A 22,163-nucleotide genomic window follows, 5' to 3' on the forward strand; every position below is an offset into this window, starting at 1 on the left:
CCAGGTGGATCCCGGTTGGGGCACATATTGGAGTCTGTTACTCTGCCTCTCTGCTTCTCACTTAAGAAAAAAAAGAAAAAGGAGCCTGACCTGTGGTGGCGCAGTGGATAAAGCGTTGACCTGGAATGCTGAGGCCGCCGGTTCAAACCCTGGGTTTGCCTGGTCAAGACACATATGGGAGTTGATGCTTTCTGCTCCTCCCCCTTTCCCTCTCTCTCTAAAATGAATAAAATCTAAAAAAAAAAAAAAGTTGATAAATATAGCTGTGTCATAAAAAATTAAAAAAGAAAGAAAAAGGAAAACTATGAACCGGAGGTCTCATCTTTCCCTGGCCCCAGGACAGTGTCTTCAGTTTTATTTATTTATTGATTGATTGATTTTATTTTGACATTTATTTATTGACTTTAGTGAGAGAGGAAGGGAGAGGGAGAGGGAGAGACAGGAACACCAATCTTTTCCTGTATGTGCCCTGACTGGGTATCGAACCAGCAACCTCTGTGCTTCAGGACAATGTTCTAACCAACTGAACTATCTGTCCAGGGAGAGTGCCTTCAGTTTTAAACCCATCTCCCACTATCCCCCAGTAACTCACTTACCACACAGAGCAATGATGTGGCTGCTATCTTCATGCACAAACTTCCTGGTGACAGCCTCTTCCATGATTTGCTTCACCTGTGGACAAGTGGGCAGTATTGTCTTTTATTTTTCTGATCAAAGGCCTATGGGCTATTAAATAGCTTGGTTCTACCCTCTTTTCAGACACTTGCAGAGTAGATTGTAAGATGGGAGGGGTGGGGAAACAAAGTTTCTTCGGAATAGACAGCTCCAAGCATCTTGGAAAGACAATCAGAAAAAGAGATACCACAAACCCACCAACCAATCAGTGCTGGTGTTCCAGCCAGAAGGAAGTGGTCTGCTGTGGAGAACAGAGATAGGATGCTGTTTGCTCATCTATACTTAGCTAAAGGGCTTCTGGGCAGATGCACTGTTCTTTAGGGACAAACTGTCTCAGTACAGGCTGCAGATAAACAACCTGCCTCTTTGCTCTCCTTCTCTGAGGTTAGGGGTAGGCCACAGGGACACTCTCCACATGCTCATAAGCCCAGTGTACTTTCTATCTAGGTAAACCCTGATGTTTGCCTGACCAGGCGGTGGCGCAGTGGATAGAGCATCGGACTGGGATGTGGAAGACCCAGGTTCGAGACCCCAAGGTATCCAGCTTGAGTGCAGGGCTCATCTGGTTTAAACAAAAGCTCACCAGCTTGGACCCAAGGTCGGTGGCTCGAGCAAGGGGTTACTCGGTCTGCTGAAGGCCCGCGGTCAAGGCACATATGAGAAAGCAATTAATGAACAACTAAGGTGTCGCAATGTGCAATGAAAAACTAATGATTGATGCTTCTCATCTCTCCGTTCCTGTCTGTCTGTCCCTGTCTATCCCTCTCTCTGACTCTGTTAAAAAAAAATCATAAAAACAAAACAAAACCAAAACACCCTGATGTTGGGGTCCTACCCAGACATAAAAGCTTTCAAACACTTTGTAAGGTAAATAGTCACATCTTTCAGAAAACACTTTAAAAAATACACAACTTCCTTCGTTGACATGTAGTGAACATACAGAAGAGGGTATATATCATAATTAATAGCTCAAGGAATTTTCATATACTGAACACACCTGTGAAACCAGCTTCTTGATCTAGAGACAGGACATGTGACCCACACCTCAAAGCATCCCCCATTCTACCAAATTTCCTCTAGTCACTACTCCCCTCAAGGGTACCCACTATCCTGACTTTTAACATCATAGAGTAGTGGTGTGGGTTTTTGTACTTTTACTAGATGGAATCACTTCAGTGTATAGTGCTTTGTGGCTATGTGTTTTTTGCTCCCCAGTGTGATTGTGAGATTTGTTCATGTTGTGTGTAGTTGTGGATTGTTCATTCTCCATGTGTGAACACACCACAACTGACTGGCATTTGGGTAGTTTCCAATTTGGGGCTGTTATGAATAGTGTTCCTATGAACATTCTAGACATGTCTTTGGGGGAACATAGGTGCTCATTTCTTTGGATTAATTAGGAAAGGATAATTAGGGAAGAAATTTCTGATGCCTATTTCTACCTTACTAGATTTTGCCCAATTGTTTCCAAAGTGGTTGTACCAATCTACACTCCCACCAGCAGCATATGAGGTTCTAGGTGCTCCCAACATTTAACCCAAACACTTTTTTTTAGCAACAGAGAGAAAGAGAGAGAGAGAGAGAGAGACAGACAGACAGACAGACAGAGAAATAAGAAGCATTAATTTGTAGTTGCATCACCTTAGTTGTTCATTGATTGCTTCTCATATGTGCCTTGACCAGGAGGCTGCAGCAGAGCCAGTGACCCCTTGTTCAAGCCAGTGACCTTGGGCGCTAGCCAGAAACCTTTGGGCTCAAGCCAGTGACCTTGGGGTTTCAAACCTGGGACCTTAGCGTCCCAGGTCAATACTCTATTCATTGTGCCACCACTGGTCAGGTTAATCCAAGTACTTTTGATGTCCTGGGGGAACCTGCCAGGAGACAGGAGAGTAGAGCCCAGTGTAAAACCTTCCAGATAAAATAAGCTCTGGTAAGAGCTGGCTTTTGCCAGTCTTTGGACAAGGCATGAAATGTCCTCATGCTGCTCTTGTTCCCAAGTCCCTCACCTAGGACTGTACAGTCAGAAGCATGGTAGAGCTCCTAAAGGCTGAGGAGTAGGAAGAAAGGAGATGGGGCTTCTCCTTGCTGGAAACTGCTCGTGGTTAGCGGCAGGTAAAGAGGGTTTAGATCAATCCTGTACTCTAAAGTCTTAAAAGCTTCCTAGATTACTTACCAAGCAGTGTTTTCATAAATAGAGCTTAACGTCACAGCTCAAAGACCTGTTGGTATCTAGAGCAGGCTGGTAGGGCAGATTTTCAGGTTAGGAAAACCTACAGATGCCCTTAGAATTTGGATACCAGAGGTCCATTGTGAAAGGCCAACCTTGCCTACAATTATCCCCACTGTCTCTATTTGTAGAAGAAAGGATACTGTTCTCTTGAAATCAAGTACTCAGCCTGGCCTGTGATGGTGCAGTGGATAAAGCGTCGACCTGGAATGCTGAGGTTGCTGGTTCAAAAGCCTGGGCTTGCCTGGTCAAGGCATATATGGGAGTTGATGCTTCCTGTTCCACCTCCCCCCCCCAAAATGAATAATTAGAAAATCTTAAAAATATAAAAAAAGAAATTGAGTACTCAAGGGGGAAGTGACTTAAGTTCAAAGCAGGTCAACTTTTGTCAGGCATTTGACACCAGCTAATAATGGCATATTCTGGACATTTCTCACATTTTGTTTAGGAATCACTCTTGGAGTTGTACCTACAGCCTTCTAAGTACTGAAAAACGAATCATTGTCTTCTCAAAATCTTTCCTATCGCGGGCACTGGCCGGTTGGCTCAGCGGTAGAGCGTCGGCCTGGCGTGCGGGGGACCTGGGTTCGATTCCCGGCCAGGGCACATAGGAGAAGTGCCCATTTGCTTCTCCACACCCCCCTCCTCCTTCCTCTCTGTCTCTCTCTTCCTCTCCCACAGCCAAGGCTCCATTGGAGCAAAGATGGCCTGGGCGCTGGGGATGGCTCTGTGGCCTCTGCCCCAGGCACTAGAGTGGCTCTGGTCGCAACATGGCGACACCCAGGATGGGCAGAGCATCGCCCCCTGGTGGGCAGAGCGTCGCCCCTGGTGGGCGTGCTGGGTGGATCCCGGTTGGGCGCATGCGGGAGTCTGTCTGACTGTCTCTCCTCGTTTCCAGCTTCAAAAAAAAATCTTTCCTATCGCCTGACCAGGCGGTGGCGCAGTGGATAGAGTGTCAGACTGGGATGTGGAGGACCCAGGTTCAAGACCCTGAGGTCACCAGCTTTAGTGCGGGCCCATATAGTTTGAGCAAAGCTCACCAGCTTGGACCCAAGGTTGCTGGCTTCCAGGGGTCTCCAAACTTTTTTTTTTTTTACTTTATTTATTCATTTTTAGAGAGGAGAGAGAGACAGAGAGGGAGAGAGAGACGGAGAGAGAGAAGTGGGGAGGAGCTGGAAGCATCAACTCCCATATGTGCCCTGACCAGGCAAGCCCAGGGTTTCGAACCGGCGACCTCAGCATTTCCAGGTCGACGCTTTATCCACTGCGCCACCACAGGCCAGGCTCCAAACTTTTTACACAGGGGGCCAGTTCATTGTCCCTCAGACCATTGGAGGGCTGCCAAATACAGTGGTCCTCTCACTGACCACCAATGAAAGAGGTGCCCCTTCCAGAAGTGCAGTGGGGGCTGGATAAATGGCCTCAGGGGGCCGCATTGTGGCCCGCGGGCCGTAGTTTGGGGACGCCTGATAGGGGTTACTCAGTCTGCTGTAGCCCCACAGTCAAGGCATATATGAAAAAGCAATCAATGAACAACTAAAGTGCCACAATGAAAAACTGATAATTGATGCTTTTCATCTCTCTGCGTTTCTGTCCATATCTATCCCTCTCTCTGACTCTTGCTCTGTCTTTGTAAAAAAAAAAAAAAAAAAAAAAATCTTTCCTGTCCATAGTTTGGGTATGGCTACTTTTTTGTTCTTGTTTATACTGTTCCTATAAGTCTCTGTCACTAGACTGCTTGTTTCCTGAGGATAATCACTGAGATTTGAGATTTCTCTTTTCTTTGGGGAGACCAGAATTGGGGCTTAAGTGCTGATTTGATGTACTCCTGGCCTAAGAAACTCTTGGCCACTTCACAGCAAAGGCACAATGGAGCTTCTTATACACAGTTGGAAAGATGATGGTTTCAACCACTTCTTTGACAATGAGAGGGAAAGGAATAAATGTTAGGGCACAATAGCCAGCCCATACTAAATGCAGGAGAATCGGCTAGAGCCTTCCAGGATTGTATGAGAATCCAGAATCATCTCCAATCCTGAAACTCTAGGAAGGGGTAAAGGAACCAATATGGTCAATTTTTATATGTGGGGTAGATATCAGTATCTTATCTTAGAGATGAAGAAATTAAAATTCAGAGAGGTTAAGTAATTTATTCAAGATGACACAGAGCTAGGTCCAGACTATTCCAAAATTATGCATTTCCACCAGACTTTGCTGTCTTCAAGATCAGTAGATTTTAGTTATCAAATAGTCATTCAGTGCCTACTGTGCGCCAGGATACAGAGTGGTTGACAAAACACGGTTTTCCTGCCCTCATGGAGTGTACACATCTGGGATATACAGAGGTAGTAGGTCAGAGTTGTTCATGGCTCCAGAGGCCTAATCTATTCTAATTCACTCTGCGGGTTTGAGCTCTCTAGCTCTCATGTGGGGGTGAGTCATTCATATGCACACCCCCACCCAAACAGAAATGGACTTTAGGGCAGAGTCAAGGCAAAGGACGTTAGTAGAGAAAAGGTTTCTTTTCTCTTTCTGACATGCGGGTAGGGGTGTCTTCAAAAGGGGAAAAATCTGACTTAAAAACCATTATCAAACTCGCCCCCCACCCGTCTCTGGGTAAGGAAGTGGGCGTGGATTGAGAAGCAGTGAGGTGTGCGGCGAGCCCTCCAGCAGCTGCCACTCAGTTCCCAAAGGGATACCAGAGTGGGGGATAGGGCAGACAGGAGCTATGTCCCTAAATCACTGGTTCAGCCGCTCTAGGAGGCCTGCGCGGGACGCCGCCCCCTCCCCAGTCAGCGCGGGCAATGAATGGGCAGCTTCAGTTCCCCAGAAATCGCTGCCACCCCTCCCCCGACCTCGGTCTCAGCGCATCTGCCGTCACAGGGCGGGTGGCTACAGAATAGCAGAGCAAACAAGCCCGGGAACACCGGCCTAGCCCCTCGGGCCGAGGGGCGCTGACCCCAGATCCCGGAGAGGGTTGGTAGCCGCAGCTAGTCCAGGACCACGACCCCGCCCCCGCCTGGGGCCCGCGAGCGCCCGCGCCCGACACACGGACTTTTCCGCTCTCTGGGCCGCTCTGGCAGGGGCGCGAGCCCCCCGGGGGTCCTTGCCCCTACTTTACCTCCTTTTTCACGTTCCACAACAGTTTCTCTTTGACTGCATCCTCCGCGCTGCCCATAGTGTTACGGCTGGAGGAGAGGCTGCGCCAAGCGGCCCCCCAAACCCGCCACGCGCCCTCGCCGCCTCCGCGCCTCTCGGCTCAGCGCCCCGGGCGCAAGGCGGAGTCCCCGCCAGCTGTGCTCCCCGCCCGCCGCCGCCGCCGCAGCAGCAGCCACTGCCCGAAGCTCGGCTCCGCAGCCATCTTCCGAGCCCAGCACAGACGTCAGGCTGCTGGCCCGGCCCCTTCCCACAGCCCGTGGCGGGGGGGCTGGGGGGACGACGGGGGGGGGGCGACAGGGCGGGGTGAGCTCAGCGACAGGGGGCGGCTGGCCCGCGCGCGCCACGCTGGCCGCTGTCATGGCAACGCGGCGTCTCCAGTCCTCAGGGCGCTAACCTGCATTGTGAACACCTGCAGCCAAGCCGGCGCAACGACAAGTGGGGAGGTGGTGTGCGCCCTGAACCCTGAGGCTGAGAAGTTGCTTGTGCGGAAGATGGTCTCAATCTAGCTAAACGCCCCCTTGATTTCTACCCGATCGTTTTCCGACAGAAAGGTCCTGCGTCTCGAGTGTGGCCACAGGGAAGGCAGTGGTCGTCCCCAGGCTGAAATCCCCTGCCCTCAGCTGCAAAGCTTGTGGGTAGAGGAGTGGGAGCGCAGAAGACCTGAGCCTAGAAGGCTGGCTAGCCTTCCTCCTCCGTAGGGGTTGAAACGATCAGTCTGGCTCTTCTTGCAGCTACGTGGGCGGTGGGGGCGCGGGTTGGGGTAACCCGGACTTGCGGTAACTTGTACTGAGCCCATCATGGTCAAAGAAGCTAGTACCACGCCGTATGCCTTCAGTAGCACCACAAGGGAAATGAGGGTGAGAAAGGTTGCTCAAAGTGAGAGCACACGCTGATGCAAAGTGAGGAGCGGCGTGTAAAGCACTAGGTGAGAGAGGCTCATCCCTCCCTCACGAATGGAGAATCTTCCATTGAACATTTTACTAAGTGATGCAACTGATAGAGCAAAACCTGAAAATACAGGGAGCAAAACAGCCCTCTGGGACTAAAAGCGCAAACCTAGAGTCTACATCCGGTGTTTTAAAGCCCCCAACCGCAGATAGCCGCGTGGGGAAAGTTTACTAAGCGGTTTCGTGGAGACGCGGGAGCAGCACTCTCAGAGGATAGTGGGAAGAACCCTCGCGAGAAGACGAGAGGAGCCCTTCCCCACCACGGAGAAGACACGCCTCCAAGGAGGGGACCGGAAGCGCTAAGTCGGGGCCGGAAGTAGTGCTGACTTGGTGCATGTGAGCGGCAGCATGGCGGCTCATCGCTCCGGGCCGCTCAAGCAGCAGAATAAAGCTCATAAAGGCGGGCGGCATCGACGCCGGGGATCCGCACAGCGGAACGAGAAGGGTGAGAATATAGGGTTGGAGGAGGAGGAGCTGCTTAGCCGATTTTGACTGCTTTTCTCCATGCCCTGACTCAACTCCTACATCCGGCCTGGACCCGATGTAACGGCTCTAAGGTGGGCGGGAAGAGGTCCCTTTTCTTGACCTTCTGGTACCCAGCACGAAAGCCTTTTATGATCTTACTCCAGGCCGTCTAGCAGTGAAAATCCTAAGCAAGAAGGTGAGAAAGGAGCTCAGCAGAGTAGACCAGAGGCATCGCGCCAGCCAGCTCCGAAAGCAGAAGAAAGAGGCGGTGAGAGGAGCAAGGATTGGGGATGGTGTGGCTTCACAAACATTCTAGGCGGATAATGCCCCAACCTAGAAAATATGACTCTGGGAAGGGGCCAAAGATGGAGAATAACCCTAGAGCACATGCCAGTTGTGAGTGCTCATGCTAGAGCATTCTTTGCTTTGGTCCATTCTCACCCATTGATATACACGTCACTTTTTACAAGACAGATGCTGGGGGTAGGTCATTTATGCTGTTGGAAAGTCAGTACTGGCACGAAGTACTGAGACGTTGAGATGTACTCCGGTCCTTTCTATTTTCAGGTTCTGGCAGAAAAGAGGCATCTGGGCAGCAAGGATGGCCCTCCTCATCAGGTACTGGTGGTGCCCCTGCATAGCAGGATTTCCCTTCCAGAGGCCCTTCGGCTGCTTCAGGATAGGGACACTGGAACAGTACACGTGAACGAATGGGGAAGCACCCACAGCTTTATGCTGTTATGCCCAATCTTGAAACATCGGTGGTTTTTCACTCCTGCAAGGCCAGGTTAGAGTATACAATGTTTTCTATCATGTTTTGAGTAGTGGTAATATTCTTTTAATATTTCGTGCTGGTGCCAACCACCTCTTCCCAATGACTTTGTTTTCTGTCTTCAGGGGATCTGCACACCGTGCTAGACTTGGCTAAAGTGGCTGATACCATCCTGTTCCTCCTTGATCCACTAGAAGGCTGGGACAGCACTGGCGATTACTGCCTTTCTTGCCTCTTTGCTCAAGGCCTTCCCACCTATAGTAAGTGATTAGGGAATATTGGAGGCCATGAAGGAAATTAGCTAGTATTTGTTATGCACCTATAATTTCCATCAAGGAAATTTTTTTAAAATTTTAGTTCACATTCAATATTATTTTGTACAACTTGTCTTTTTATTTCTGTGCTGCCTTTTCCCCAGAGGAAGAATATAAAGTTTGGTTTTACTGTGTAATTTCTTTAAGGCAGCTGGATGTTGGGTTTCCCAATGATCTCTACGCTCACAACTGTTGAGTTTTTGTGAACTTGTTTATAAATTTGCTTGGAGGATTTTCATGTGGTGAAACAAGACATCATGAAATCCTTTTCTCTTTTGCTCACAGCACTAGCTATCCAGGGAATTTCTGGCCTCCCGGCGAAGAAACAAATAGATGCCAGAAAGAAGCTAAGTAAAGTAGTGGAGAAACGATTTCCTGATGACAAACTCCTTTTGTTAGACACTCAACAGGAGGCAGGGATGCTGCTCAGGCAGTTAGCTCACCAAAAGCAGCGGCATATTGCCTTTCGAGATCGGCGGGCCTACCTCTTTGCTCACCATGTTGACTTTGTGCCTAATGAAGAGAGTAACTTGGTGGGGACCTTGAAAATCTCAGGCTATGTTCGTGGACAGACTATGAATGTAAATAACTTGCTGCACATCGTTGGACATGGTGATTTCCAGATAAAACAGATAGATGCCCCTACGGACCCTTTCCCTTTAAATCTTAGAGTGAACAAATCCCAGAAGGACCCAGGCATGGCAAGAGAGGTAAGATTGATTTTTATTATTATTTTTTTCAATGTTTATTGATTTTTTAGAGAAAGGAAGGGAGAGAGCAGGAAAGAGACAAGAACATCTGTTCCTGTATGTACCTGACTGTGGATCAAACCAGCAACATTGGTGCTTTTGGACCATGCTCTAGCCAACAGAGCTATCTGGCCAGGGCAATGTTTTCTTTTTTAAAACTTGATTTGAACCTGACCAGGTGGTGGCGCAGTGGATAGGGCATCGGACTAGGATGCAGAGAACCTAGGTTCAAAACCCTGAGGTTGTCAGCTTAAGTGTGGGCTCACCCGGCTTGAGCGTGGGGTTGCTGGCCTGAGTGTGGGATCATAGACGTGACCCCATGGTGGCTGGCTTCAGCCGAAAAGTCTCTGGCTTGAAGCCCAAGGTCACTGGCTTGAGCAAGGGGTCACTCACTCTGCTGTAGCTCTCCCCAACCCCGTCAAGGCGCGTATGAGAAAGCAATCAATGAACAGCTAAGGTGCTGCAACAAAGAATCGATGCTTCTTGTCTCTCTCCCTTCTTGTCTGTCTGTCCCTATCTGTTCCTCTCTGACTCTCTGTCTGTTAAAAAAAAACCAAAAACTTGAGCCCTGGCCGGTTGGTTCAGTGGTAGAACATTGGCCTGACATGTGGAAATCCTAGGTTTCTGGTCAAGGCACACAGGCGAAGCCACCATCTGCTTCTCTTCCCCTCCCCCTCCCCCTTCTCCCTTTTTTCTCTTTTCCTCTCCCGCAGCCAGACTCAAATGGTTTGAGTAAGTTAGTTCTGGGCGCTGAGGATGGCTCTGTGACTTGCTGAGCAACAGAACAGCAGTGCCAGGTGGGCAGAGCATCACCCAGTAGGGGACTTGCTGGCTGAATCCCAGTTGGGGCGTATACGAGAGTCTGTCTTTGCCTCCCTGCCTCTCACTTAATTTAAAAAAAGAAGACTTAGAAAAAATTGACTTGAGAGAGAGATCAATTTGTTGTTCTACTTACTGATGCATTCACTGTATGTTGTTCCCTATATGTGCCCTTACTGGGGATTAAACCCACAATCTTGGTGCATTGGGACAATGTTCAAACCAACTGAGCTATCCAGCCAGGGCCAAGATTCTTAAAGACTGTGTAGATTTAAATGTAAACTAATGTAGGATGGGGACTAACTTCAGAGAAGGTCTATAACTTAGACAACTATCTTAGTCCCAGGAGATGACTGCTAGTTCTAAGTAAGGCACTAGTTAAGTACAAAATTGGCTCTGTTTATAGAAGACAAAATGTAGTCTCTTTCCTCAGACAATTAGGAAAAAAAATGGCAAACACATGTGAAATAAAGATTGAGGAAGTGTGGTTGAGGTACAGACCTATGGGACCTGAGAAAGTAGACCAACAGGCTTCACAGAGGAGATGAGACTTTAGCCAGATGTTGAGAAGGATGAATTTGATTTACATGGTTTAGAGAGGTGAAGGCATATCCAAGGCCTGACCAGATGGTGGCGTAGTGGATAGAGCATCAGGCTGGGATGCTGAAGACCTGGGTTTGAAATCCCAAGGTCGTCAGTTTGAGCGCAGGCTCATCCGGCTTGAGCACAGGCTCACCAGCTTGAGCACAGAGTCACCGGTTTGAGCATGGAATCAGACATGACCCCATGGTTGCTGGCTTGAGTCCAAGGAGTCACTGGCTTGGCTGGAGCACCCCAGTCAAGGCACATAATGGGAAAGCAATCAATGAACAACTAAGGAGCTGCAGTGAAGAATTGATGTTTCTCATCTCTCTCCCTTCCTGTTCTCTGTGCCTGTAATGCCCCCTCTTACTAAAAAAAAAAAAAATGTCTTAGAACATATAGACAACATGAACCTAGCATAATGATGGATCAGAGGGTTTCTCTGAACTCTGAAGACATCAGCCTGATGGGAGTAGGGTATGTAATAAACATAGGAGTGGGGCCAGATTATGAAAATCCTCAAGAACCAAGCAAAGGTATAGACTTAAAATGCTAGGAAATGGGCCCTGGCCGGTTGGCTCAGCGGTAGAGCATCGGCCTCGTGTGTAGGAGTCCCGGGTTCGATTTCCGGCCAGGGCACACAGGAGAAGCACCCATCTGCTTCTCCACCCCTCCCCCTCTCCTTCCTCTCTGTCTCTCTCTTCCCCTCCCGCAGCGAGGCTCCATTGGAGCAAAGATGGCCCGGGCACTGAGGATGGCTCTGTGGCCTCTGCCTCAGGTGCTAGAGTGGCTCTGGATGCAACAGAGCGATGCCCCAGAGGGGCAGAGCATCGCTCCCTGGTGGGCATGCCGGGTGGATCCCAGTCGGGCGCATGCAGGAGTCTGACTGCCTCCCCGTTTCCAGCTTTGGAAAAATGAAAAAAAAAATGCTAGGAAATGGAATCATTTGAAAAAAATTTGATAAATTTTGGCTTTATGTTTCATTCTGTTTCATTGGTCTTCTACTTGAGGACTGTGTTATTTTTGGATCTTTCTAGTTACTATGTTAGATTTAGTACATTTTTTGTTAATGTTTGACTGACCATCACCTGCTTTTGATTTAGATTGGTTCTACGGATGCTGTAGCTGATATGGAGGAAGATATTAAGATCCTAATGAAGGCAGACCCTGATAGACAAGAATCGTTGCAAACAGAGGTTATTCCAGATCCAATGGAGGGGGAGCAAACCTGGCCCACTGAAGAGGAACTGAGTGAGGCAAATGGTTGGTAATGGCAAGCTTGTTTGTAATTCATCTGGCCCAGAACTGTGGACTTTTTCTAGCTGCTCACATTCAGGACCCTTTAAGGTAGAGTGGGTTGAGGATGTATTTGGAGGTCTATCCCTTCTCACCCCCAAATGCTATATGTTTGTATTAAGCAAACATTGAACACAGCTTTGCTCCTTTTCTCAAAATCACTTGTTTTATAACAAACAGATAAACAACTTTAGATTTATTGCAGGCTTTATTGTGTAATTATTGCTAGTTTTCAGGCAGCCAAATTAAATTTGGAAGTAGTTGTCTGTTTTGCACATAGTATCTGCTAGAGTTTCTGTTGTTGGCAGCAATATCTAGTGTTTTGCTGAGGTGAGAATACCTGAAGTAAAAGGGGAAAGAGGCCCTGGCCGGTTGGCTCAGTGGTAGAGCGTCAGCCTGGCGTGCAGGAATCCCGGGTTTGATTCCCGGCCAAGGCACACAGGAGAGGCACCATCTGTTTCTCTACTCCTCCCCCTCTCCTTCCTCTCTGTCTCTCTCTTCCCCTCCCGCAGCCAGGGCTCCATTGGAGCAGGGTTGGCCCTAGTGCTGAGGATGGCTCTATGGCCTCTGCCTCAGGTGCTAGAATGGCTCTGGTTGCAACAGAGCGACACTCCAGATGGGCAGAGCGTTGCCCCCTGGTGGGCATGCCAGGTGGATCCCAGTCGGGCGCATGCGGGAGTCTGTCTGACTGCCTCCCCGTTTCCAACTTTAGAAAAATACACACACACACACACACACACACACACACACACACACACGAAAGGGGAAAGAAAGTATATAATTTACTTACCTCATTTGGGTTTTTACAGACTTCTTGAAGAAAAGTTCCAAGATAGTAAAGAAGGTTCCCAAAGGAACATCCAGTTACCAAGCTGAATGGATTTTGGATGAGGATGGTGAAAGTGATAGGGAAGGAGATGAATATGACAATATAGAACATGAGGACTTTATGGAAGAGGAATCTCAGGTAAAAAAATGTTCTGAGGTCACTTTGTGTACAACCCCAAATGCAAGGCAAAGTGCAATCCTGACCTTGAGGTATGTGTATGGTCAGTTTTTAAAGGACTTTGTCATTGTCAGGAATGAAACTTGTTTTATAACCGAGTCTCTTAGAATTGACATGGTTTGCCTGACCAGGAGGTGGTGCAGTAGATAGAGCGTCGGCCTGGGATACCGAGGACCCAGGTTTGAAACCCTAAGGTTGCTAGCTTAAGTATGGGCTCATCCAGCTTGAGCATGGGATCATAGACATGACCCTAGGTTGCTGGCTTGAGCAAGTGGTCACTGGCTCAGCTGGAGTCTCCTAGTCAAGACATGTATGAGAAAACAATCAGTGAACAACTAAGGTGCTGCAACTGTGAGTTGATGCTTCTCATCTCCTTTGCTGTCTGTCTCTCTGTCTCTCTTTAAAAAAAAAAAAATAGAGAAAGAAAAGGAATTGACATGGTTTAGACTAAGTGTCTAATAAAATTATTTTATTCTTAGCTTAATAGCTTTAAAGCTGTTATTCTGTGCTTTGGGACAGTGCTCCAACCAATCAAGCTATCCGGCCAGGGCCAAAGCTGTTATTATTTATTCCACAGGATGAGAGTAGTGAAGAGGAAGAAGAGGAAGAATGTGAAGCTATGGCTATAGAAGAGTCTGTGCATGATGATCTATATGATGAGAAAATGGATAAAGAGGTTGAGGAAAAAATGCTGGAGAAATATAAACAAGAAAGACTGGAAGAGATGTTTCCAGATGAAGTAGATACCCCTCGCGATGTGGCTGCTAGAGTTCGGTTAGTCAACAAGTCTGAAATCAGTCATTACTTTTTTTTTTCCTTTAAGATTTTATTTTTTGCCTGACCTGTGGTGGCACAGTGGATAAACTGTTGACCTGGAACACTGAGGTCACCGGTTCAAAATCCCGGGCTTCCTGGTCAAGGCACATACAAGAAACAACTACCTGTGAGTTGAAGCTTCCCGTTCCTCCTCTTCTTTCTCTCTTCCCTGCCCCCTTTCTGCCTTCTCTCCCCTCCCCCCTCCCCTCCCTTCCCCTTCCCTCCCTCTCCTCTTTTCTTCTCTTCCCTCTCCTCCTCTCTCTAAAATCAATAAAGTGTTGCCTGACCTGTGGTGGTACAGTGGATAACCTGGAACACTGAGGTTGCTGGTTCTAAACTCTGGGTTTGCCTGGTTAAGGCATATATGGGAGTTGATGCTTCCTGCCCCCCCCCTAAAATAAATAAATAAATAAAAGAAAAGAAAAAAACATTGTTCCTGGTTCTGAAGGGCTAATGTTCTATATAGGAGGATAGGAAATACATGCAGGAAACAGTAATATATTATTAAGTTCTAAACTGTGGTATAGACTAATAAAGTTACAGTATTTTAATGAATGAGAAATACTAAGGTTAATTAGCATATGCTTTCCTTTTTTTTTCTGTGTGTGTGTGTGTTTTTTTTTTGGTGTCAGAAGTGGGATACGAACCCACGCCTCCATTCGGAGACCAGAAGTTGAGTAGCAGATGCTTTCTGTGTAAACTTAATACTCAGTAGAAGTATGCAATATTTGGAGATTTTGGGGGAGTTTGAGTGGAACCACAGGATAAAAGCTTGAAGGAGTAAATGGTCATTTTTGCTGTGTGAGTCAGTCTGAGTAAACCCAGAGGGTTTGTCAGATATTAGAGAAGTAAGGATTTTATCAAGGACCATGTTCCTCAGGTTAAGGAGCCACTCCCTCATAGGCACCAGTGAGCCACTGTATATACTTTATCTTTTGTTGGTGAGAAAGAAGCTTGGCTTTGGTTTTGAAATATTTGTTAAAAACAGTTTTGGAGTGTGTTTTTTTTTGTTTGTTTTTTTTTTTTTTTACAGAGAGAGGGATAGACAGGGACAGACAGACAGGAATGGAGAGATGAGAAACATCAATCATTAGTTTTTTGTTGCACATTGCAACACCTTAGTTGTTCATTGATTGCTTTCTCATATGTGCCTTGACTGCAGTCCTTCAGCAGACTGAGTTACCCCTTGCTCGAGCCAGCGGCCTTGGGTCCAAGCTGGTGAGCTTTGCTCAAACCAGATGAGCCCGCGCTCAAGCCGGCGACCTTGGGGTCTCGAACCTGGTCTTCTGCATCCCAGTCCGACACTATCCACTGTGCCACCACCTAGTCAGGCTGGAATGTGGTCTTGATTTAGGCTATGAAGTAATCTTTTTATTTTTTTTTATTTTTTACTTTTATTTATTCATTTTAGAGAGGAGAGAGAGAGACAGAGAGGAGAGAGAGACAGGGGGGAGGAGCTGGAAGCATCAACTCCCATATGTGCCTTGACCAGGCAAGCCAGGGTTTTGAACCGGCGACCTCAGCATTTCCAGGTCTACGCTTTATCCACTGCGCCACCACAGGTCAGGCAACTATGAAGTAATCTTGAGAGAGTGATAGGAATTCTTTAACTTAGAGTCTTAGCTGTATTATTGACCAGAGTAAAAATAGTAGCACCGTATAAATTTGACTATTAATTTCTTTAAATTCTCCTGTATTCTAGATTTCAGAAATACAGAGGCCTCAAAAGCTTCCGGACATCTCCATGGGATCCTAAGGAAAACCTTCCTCAAGATTATGCTCGTATCTTTCAATTTCAGAACTTTACTAATACCAGGAAACGCATCTTTAAAGGAATCGAGGAAAATGAGGTTGAAGGAGCTGAGGTATCTGCCTTTCTTTATTGATCCCTATAAGTTGCTTTCATTTGCCAAGGTGCCCTCTCCTTTACTCCTTCTCTTGGCAAGTGTACCTTTGTTTTGTGCTGCCCATAGCTGAATTAGAGGAGCTACTGAGTCACTGATAAGAGTGATATTGGGGACAAAGAGGTATCACAAATGTTAACTAAAAAAAATTTAATCTGGATAGTTGAAGCATTTGTGAAAGGCAATTTTGAAGGGTGAGGATTGGCTATATGGTAGTATGAGACTTTTAACATATTTGGAGAAACGTTTTATCATTATAGAGTCCTTAAGCGTAATTGTGTGATTGTTTTCTACTTTCTTCTGGCAGGTTGGCTGGTATGTTACACTTCATGTCTCTGAAGTACCTCTCTCTGTGATGGAACATTTCAAGCGAGGGGCACCCTTGATTGCTTTTTCTTTACTGTCTCATGAACAGAAGGTTAGTATCTTGTGGGAAATGGAAGTTGTAAAACTTTCTGACCAGTTCTGTGTGACAGTCTAGAACTTTATTATACTGACATTTTGCTCATTGGGATGTGAAAAACATGCCTTTAGGATTAAGAATTGCGATGATAGAGAAGTCAGTGATGGTTAAAACCCGTGTCTGAACCTGTCTGAAGCATCTCAGTGATGCAACAACCCAAGTGGTTCTGAGACTTCTCTGAAATAAGTATATTTCTCAGATCAGAATTGTGTGTGTGTGTGTGTGTGTGTGTGTGTGTGTGTGTGTGTGTGTCAGAGACGGATAGGGTCAGACGGGAAGGGAAAGATGGAAGCATCAGTTCTTCATTGCAGCACCTTAGTTGGTTATTCATTGATTGCTTTTTTATACGTGCCTTGACCAGATGGCGGGGGAGGGGGGGTGGCTACAGCAGAATGAGTGACCCCTTGCTCAAGCCAGCAACCATGGGGTCATGTTGATGATCCCACACTCAAGCCTGATGAGCCCGCACTCAAGCTGGCAACCTCGGGGTTTCGAACCTGGGTCCTCGGCATCCCAGTCCAATGGTAATCCACTGCCTGGGCAGGCTCAGATTAGATTTTAACCAGGGGTTGGCAGCCTTACAAATAAAGAGTGTTTATGCCAAGGTGTAGATCTCTTTTCTCTTGGTGGCCAGCAGTCATGTAGGTTGGAGTGTGTTGAGAGCTCTGGCCTTTGGTCAGTGAGTGAAGGTTGAGGATTAGAAGGGGCTTGAATGAGTGTGGTTTGAGGTGTGTGGTGAGTGAGTGGCTTGAAGTCATTAACCATGTGGCAGATGTTGAGCTCTTGCATGTTAGATACAGGAATGTCAACTAGTATAGAAGGGTACATGAAAGCTCTGAAAACCTGCCTCTGTTTAGCTCAAATGCCAGTTAGAGGTAAAAGATGAATCTGTACTACATTATTAATTAGCACTGTCAGTTCTTAGAGTGAATCGGAATGTTAGTTTGGTTTGCCTTTTAGGTTAAAGTGTTCTAGATATGAAGTTCTGTTTTTCTTACTTGTTTCCTAGATGTCAGTACTGAATATGGTAGTAAGCCGGCATCCCGACAACACTGAACCTGTGAAAGCTAAAGAGAAGCTGATCTTCCACTGTGGGTTCAGGCGCTTCCAAGCCTCACCTTTATTTTCTCAGCACACTGCAGGTAAGCAGTGAGGAGGTACAGAATATACAATTTCACATTCTAGAGGCGTTTTCGGTACTCTGGTTTAGGAGCTAGTGATGCATTTATTCAAAATGTCTGAACCTGTCTGAAGCGTTCCAGTGACGCAACCTCTGAGTGGTGCTGAGGCTTCTCTGCCGTATTTGACAGCGGCAGTGTTGGTGAAGGCTAGTGGGTTGCCCAAGGTGAAATAAAGCAAGAGATGTGTGGCTTCTGAGATGTGGAGACTTGGTGAGAGTTTGGAGAGTGGTGACTAGGGACACTTTTTTTTTAAATTTCAGATTTTATTTATTGATTTTAGAGAACAAGAGAAGGGGGGAGGAGAGGGAAGTATCAACTTATAGTAGCGTCTCATATGTGCCTTAAATAGGCAAGGCCGGGGTTTTGAACCGGCAACCGTAGCATTCCAGGTCGACACTTCGTCCACTGCGCCACCACAGGTTAGGTGACCAGGGACACTATTGTAGCAAAAATTATTGTACTAAAATCTTGGCCTGATGGCTCAGTTGGTTAGAGCGTCCTTCTGAGCAGAGGTTGCCGGTTTGATCCCTGTTCGGGGTACTGCAGGAACAGAGCAATGTTCCTGTCTCTCCCTCTCTCTCTTTCTTTCTCTCTTCCCCTTCCTCTCTTTCTAAAATCAATATGTTTTAAAATTTATTTTATTTATTTACACTGCTCACAAAAATTAGGGGATATTTTATCACTTCATATTCATTTTTGAAATATTCCCTAATTTTTGTGAGTATTTTTTTAAGAAAGAGAGGGACAGACAAGAAGGGAGAGAAATGAGAAGCATCCACTCATAGTTGTGGCACTTCAGTTGTTCACTGATTGTTCCTCAGATGTACCTTATCCGAGGGGCTCCAAAGGAGCCAGTGACCCCTTGCTCACGCCAGCGACCCCATGCTCAAGCTGGTGAGCCCGCACTCAAGCCGGTGACCTCTGAGTATGGAACCTGGGTCCAAGCCGATGCTCTATCCACTCACTGTGCCCACCGCCTGGTCAGGCTAAAATCAATACATTTTTTTAAAATTTAAAAATTTTATTGTGCTAAAGATTAGAAGTGAGAAGAGGTTTTGTACTAACTTGGGAATTTTTGAACATTACCTATATACTCAGCTCAGTAATGGCCAGAGGAAAGTGATGAAGGCAGTATTGATGAGAGCTCTGGATAATTTTTTTTTTCTTAAATTGTTCCGTTGATTTGAGAGAGGGAGAGAGAAGCGTCAACTTGTTCACTTAGTTGTTCCATTTAGTTGGGTACTCAGTTAATGCTTCTTGTATGTGCCCTGATTGGGGCGTGGGGTCGAATCCATGACCTCTGGCACGCTGGGTCAGTGCTTTATCCACTGAGCCACCCAGCCAGTGCCTGGATATTTTCTGTTCATTTCTCATACTTCATTATTAAAAAGGGAGGTAGGACGGTTTCACTGAAGGTAAAAACAGAAGCTCTAGATAGTCCTTAAGATTATAGATCAGAGCTTGACCTGTGGTGGCGCAATGGATAAAGCTTTGACCTGGAATGCTGAGGTTGCCAGTTCAAAACCTCAGGCTTGCCTGGTTAAGGCACATATAAAAAACAACTATGAGTTGATGTTTCCCACTCCTCCCTCACACCTCTCTCCCTCTCATCTCTCTAAAATCAATCAATAAATTTTAAAATAAAGAAAAAAAATGTTTGCCAAGACTAAGAACTGTTGATTTAGTGGATATATTTTCTATAAAGCACTGATTCTCAAATAAGGGAAGATTGGTGTATATTAGAATCACTGGAGCCTGACCAGGTGATGGCGTAGTGGAATTGAGCACCGGACTAGGACGCAGAGGACTCAGGTTCGAAACCCCGAGGTTGCCAGCTTGAGCACAGGCTCACCAGCTTGAGCAGGGGATTCGCTGGCCTGAATGTGTGATCATAGACATGACCCCATAGTCGCTGGCTTGAGCCCAAGGTTTCGGGCTTGAGCAAGGGATCAATCGCTCTGCTGTAGTTCCTCGGTCAAGGCATGTATGAGAAAGCAATCAATGAACAACTAAGGTGCCACAGCAAAGAATTGATACTTCTCATCCATCTCCCTTCCTGTATGTCTGTCCCAATCTGTCCCTCTCTCTTTCTGTCATTAAAAAAAAAAAAAAAGAGGCCCTGGCCGGTTGGCTCAGTGGTAGAGCGTCGGCCTGGCATGCAGGAGTCCCGGGTTCGATTCCCGGCCAGGGCACACAGGAGAAGCGCCCATCTGCTTCTCCACCCCTCCCCCTCTCCTTCCTCTCTGTCTTTCTCTTCCCCTCCCACAGCCAAGGCTCCATTGGAGCAAAGTTGGCCCGGGTGCTGAGGATGGCTCTATGGCCTCTGCTTCAGGCACTAGAATGGCCCTGGTTGCAGCAGAGCGACACCCCAGATGGGCAGAGCATTGCCCCCTGGTGGGCATGCCAGGTGGATCCCGGTCGGGCGCATGCGGGAGTCTGTGTGACTGCCTCCCCGTTTCCAACTTCAGAAAAATACAAAACAACAAAACAACAACAAAAAGAATCACTGGAGAATTTTTCCAAACCCAAATAGAATCTAGGTTCCAAGATTCTGCCTCCAGTTGAAAAATAACTGATAGGATTGGGTTGTATCTATCAGGTGTGTTGAGGCAGGGATATACTTTGAGAACTAAGTAGGGTAAAAGAAACACAAGTTGCCTTGGATGTAAGAGCTGCACTTGATACACCTTTTCATAGGCCTGTGGATTCCTTATGAGTTCTCTAAGTGTTTTTGGTTTGTATTTTTTAACCTTTATTATAACAGCGGATAAACATAAATTTCAGAGATTCTTGACTGCTGACACGGCCCTGGTGGTGACAGTATATGCCCCTATTACTTTTCCTCCTGCATCTGTGCTGCTTTTCAAACCAAATAGCAATGGTAAGTTGAGTTCACAGAGGTAAACAGATCTGCAGGGCCCTAATAGATGTAATACAGTTTTCTGTATTTAGATATGGGAGCCAAACGGTATGAAGAGGGTGGTGATGGTTTTTAGATTACAGGCAGTCCCAGGGTTACAAACAAGATAGGTTCTGTAGGTTTGTTCTTAAGTTGAATTTGTATGTAAGTTGGAATAGGTATATTTATCTATTAAATGCAACTTAGATGTTTGTCTTCACATAGTATTTATTTTTGCTTTTCTCTGTATGTATATACTTAAACATTTTCAAATAAAACGTTAAACAATCTTGGATGATAGAAAAGCTGATGGACTTTTTGGAGAGGATGGGACTGGTGTTAGAGAGTCAGGGTTTGATTCTACTGCTGGAGTCAGTTTCTTACAGTAGGCATCAGGGTATGCCCTGATGTATGGCCCTGTAGTAACTATATGGTAAACCTCTCTATCAGGATCTTGCTCCTCTAACTTTGCCATTACTGCTTCAATGAGTCAGAAAGCATCACCTAACTCTTATAGAAAATTTGTTTATGGAGTTTCTAGGTCCCTGTTTTATTCCCTAAATGCTATTATCTACTTACTGTGCTAGTTCTATAAGGTCTTTATTGGTTGGTTCTTTGCCATGAGAGTCAAGTAACTATATAATTTTCACTGATGTCCAACTGCAATTGATTACCAATAGCTCTTATGATTACCAGTAGCTCTATTCATAAGTACAAGTTTTATGTAAGTTGGATGTTTGTACTCAGGGTCTTACTGTGTCCCAATATTAGGCTCACAGTGGGTCTAAGGCAGGGATGACGAATGGGGTTTGATCTTGCTTGCCAACTTGAGCTAATTGGTAGAGGATGCGCAGATTGTGATATTTAGGATAGGATCTAGGGACAGGCTCAGCAGGAATATCACTTAGTAATTTTTGCTATGGACTCAGGAAAGCAGCATTGTACATCCCTACTTTAAGGTTTCTCTGAAAAGATTTTGCATAGGTCTTTAAGTGCACTAGAGCAATAAATGCTTTGGTCTATAGACTCCTGCTGCTTTTCTTTTTTGCCCCTTAGGAATGCATAACCTCATTGCCACAGGCCATCTTTTGTCAGTGGATCCAGACAGGATGGTCATCAAGAGAGTTGTTCTGAGTGGTCATCCTTTCAAAATTTTTACTAAGATGGCAGTAGTGCGTTACATGTTCTTCAGTAGAGGTATGTGTAAAGGATGGGATCTGACTGCCTTTGTCGGGTGAAGGTTGGGTTTACATTTTATGGGTAAATGTTGCATCTTGGTCTTCTGTGTGTTTCATTCTAAGAGGACGTGCTGTGGTTTAAACCGGTGGAACTGAGAACAAAGTGGGGCCGTAGGGGACACATCAAGGAGCCTTTAGGTAAGAGGATGTTGGATTTGGAATTTTATCTAGGTTCCCCCAGTGCTATTAAATGCTGCTGGGGTAGAAGACCATCAAATTTGATGAACTTGCTGTGTTTTCTTTCTAGGTACTCATGGCCATATGAAATGCAGTTTTGATGGGAAGCTAAAATCTCAGGACACAGTACTGATGAACCTCTATAAACGAGTTTTCCCCAAATGGACTTATGATCCATATGTACCAGAACCAGTACCTTGGGTGAAATGTGAGATTTCTTCAGCAGTGCCAGAAACGGACATGGAGTGATGGATTCAGTGGAATTCTAATTGTCATTGCTACTGGTTAGCATCTGAGGGATGGGAAGCTACACCTTATGATTGGGCAGTTTGTATTGTCTACTTTAGCTTAGAAGTCTGCTGCCCCTTTTCGCAAAAGGCTTTTCTTGGCCTTGACAAGTTATCTCGGTTAAGTATGGATGTTTTTCGATTGCTACTTTGTCTAAAAAAATCAGTAAATCTTAATGAAATAGCC

At 46.2% G+C, this 22,163-nt stretch overlaps 2 protein-coding genes and 3 non-coding genes across 6 annotated transcripts in view; 4 read left to right on the forward strand and 1 right to left on the reverse strand.

The window, feature by feature from the left end:
• SGSM2 (small G protein signaling modulator 2) overlaps nucleotides 1-6,273 on the reverse strand; it is a 42,796-nt gene extending 36,523 nt beyond the window's left edge. For both annotated transcript variants that reach the window (XM_066263042.1, XM_066263041.1), the window contains exons 1-2: nucleotides 6,024-6,273; nucleotides 597-672 (exon numbers count right to left, since the gene is read on the reverse strand). In XM_066263042.1, the coding sequence (XP_066119139.1) occupies nucleotides 597-672; nucleotides 6,024-6,080 (133 nt within the window). In that variant the 5' untranslated portion in view covers nucleotides 6,081-6,273. The remainder of the gene's footprint in view (nucleotides 1-596; nucleotides 673-6,023) is intronic.
• A 998-nt stretch (nucleotides 6,274-7,271) lies between these two features.
• On the forward strand, nucleotides 7,272-21,976 carry TSR1 (TSR1 ribosome maturation factor). The gene is made up of 15 exons (XM_066263043.1): nucleotides 7,272-7,453; nucleotides 7,638-7,741; nucleotides 8,041-8,260; nucleotides 8,371-8,505; nucleotides 8,845-9,269; nucleotides 11,813-11,972; nucleotides 12,815-12,972; nucleotides 13,589-13,785; nucleotides 15,530-15,692; nucleotides 16,039-16,149; nucleotides 17,204-17,336; nucleotides 20,140-20,256; nucleotides 21,331-21,471; nucleotides 21,576-21,650; nucleotides 21,760-21,976. Exons 1-15 carry the CDS (start codon nucleotides 7,357-7,359, stop codon nucleotides 21,936-21,938), a joined length of 2,415 nt encoding a protein of 804 aa, XP_066119140.1. The 5' UTR covers nucleotides 7,272-7,356; the 3' UTR covers nucleotides 21,939-21,976.
• TRNAT-CGU (transfer RNA threonine (anticodon CGU)) lies at nucleotides 11,273-11,348 on the forward strand. Its single transcript has one exon. It is a non-coding gene; the product is annotated as a tRNA-Thr (tRNA).
• LOC136327588 (small nucleolar RNA SNORD91 family) lies at nucleotides 16,284-16,377 on the forward strand. The gene has a single exon (XR_010729775.1). It is a non-coding gene; the product is annotated as a small nucleolar RNA SNORD91 family (small nucleolar RNA).
• LOC136327587 (small nucleolar RNA SNORD91 family) lies at nucleotides 17,400-17,494 on the forward strand. Its single transcript, XR_010729774.1, has one exon. It is a non-coding gene; the product is annotated as a small nucleolar RNA SNORD91 family (small nucleolar RNA).
• Nucleotides 21,977-22,163: the final 187 nt, after the last annotated feature.

Source organism: Saccopteryx bilineata, chromosome 2, assembly GCF_036850765.1.
Source record: "Saccopteryx bilineata isolate mSacBil1 chromosome 2, mSacBil1_pri_phased_curated, whole genome shotgun sequence".
NCBI lineage: Eukaryota > Metazoa > Chordata > Mammalia > Chiroptera > Emballonuridae > Saccopteryx > Saccopteryx bilineata.

Bases quoted from the DNA above. Each gene is read 5' to 3' on its own strand.
- TSR1 (XM_066263043.1), top strand. From the start codon at position 7,357: ATGGCGGCTCATCGCTCCGGGCCGCTCAAGCAGCAGAATAAAGCTCAT. The intron at 20,257-21,330 runs GTAAGTTGAGTT...TTTGCCCCTTAG, and splicing joins TTTCAAACCAAATAGCAATG to GAATGCATAACCTCATTGCC. The intron at 21,472-21,575 runs GTATGTGTAAAG...TTTCATTCTAAG, and splicing joins TTACATGTTCTTCAGTAGAG to AGGACGTGCTGTGGTTTAAA.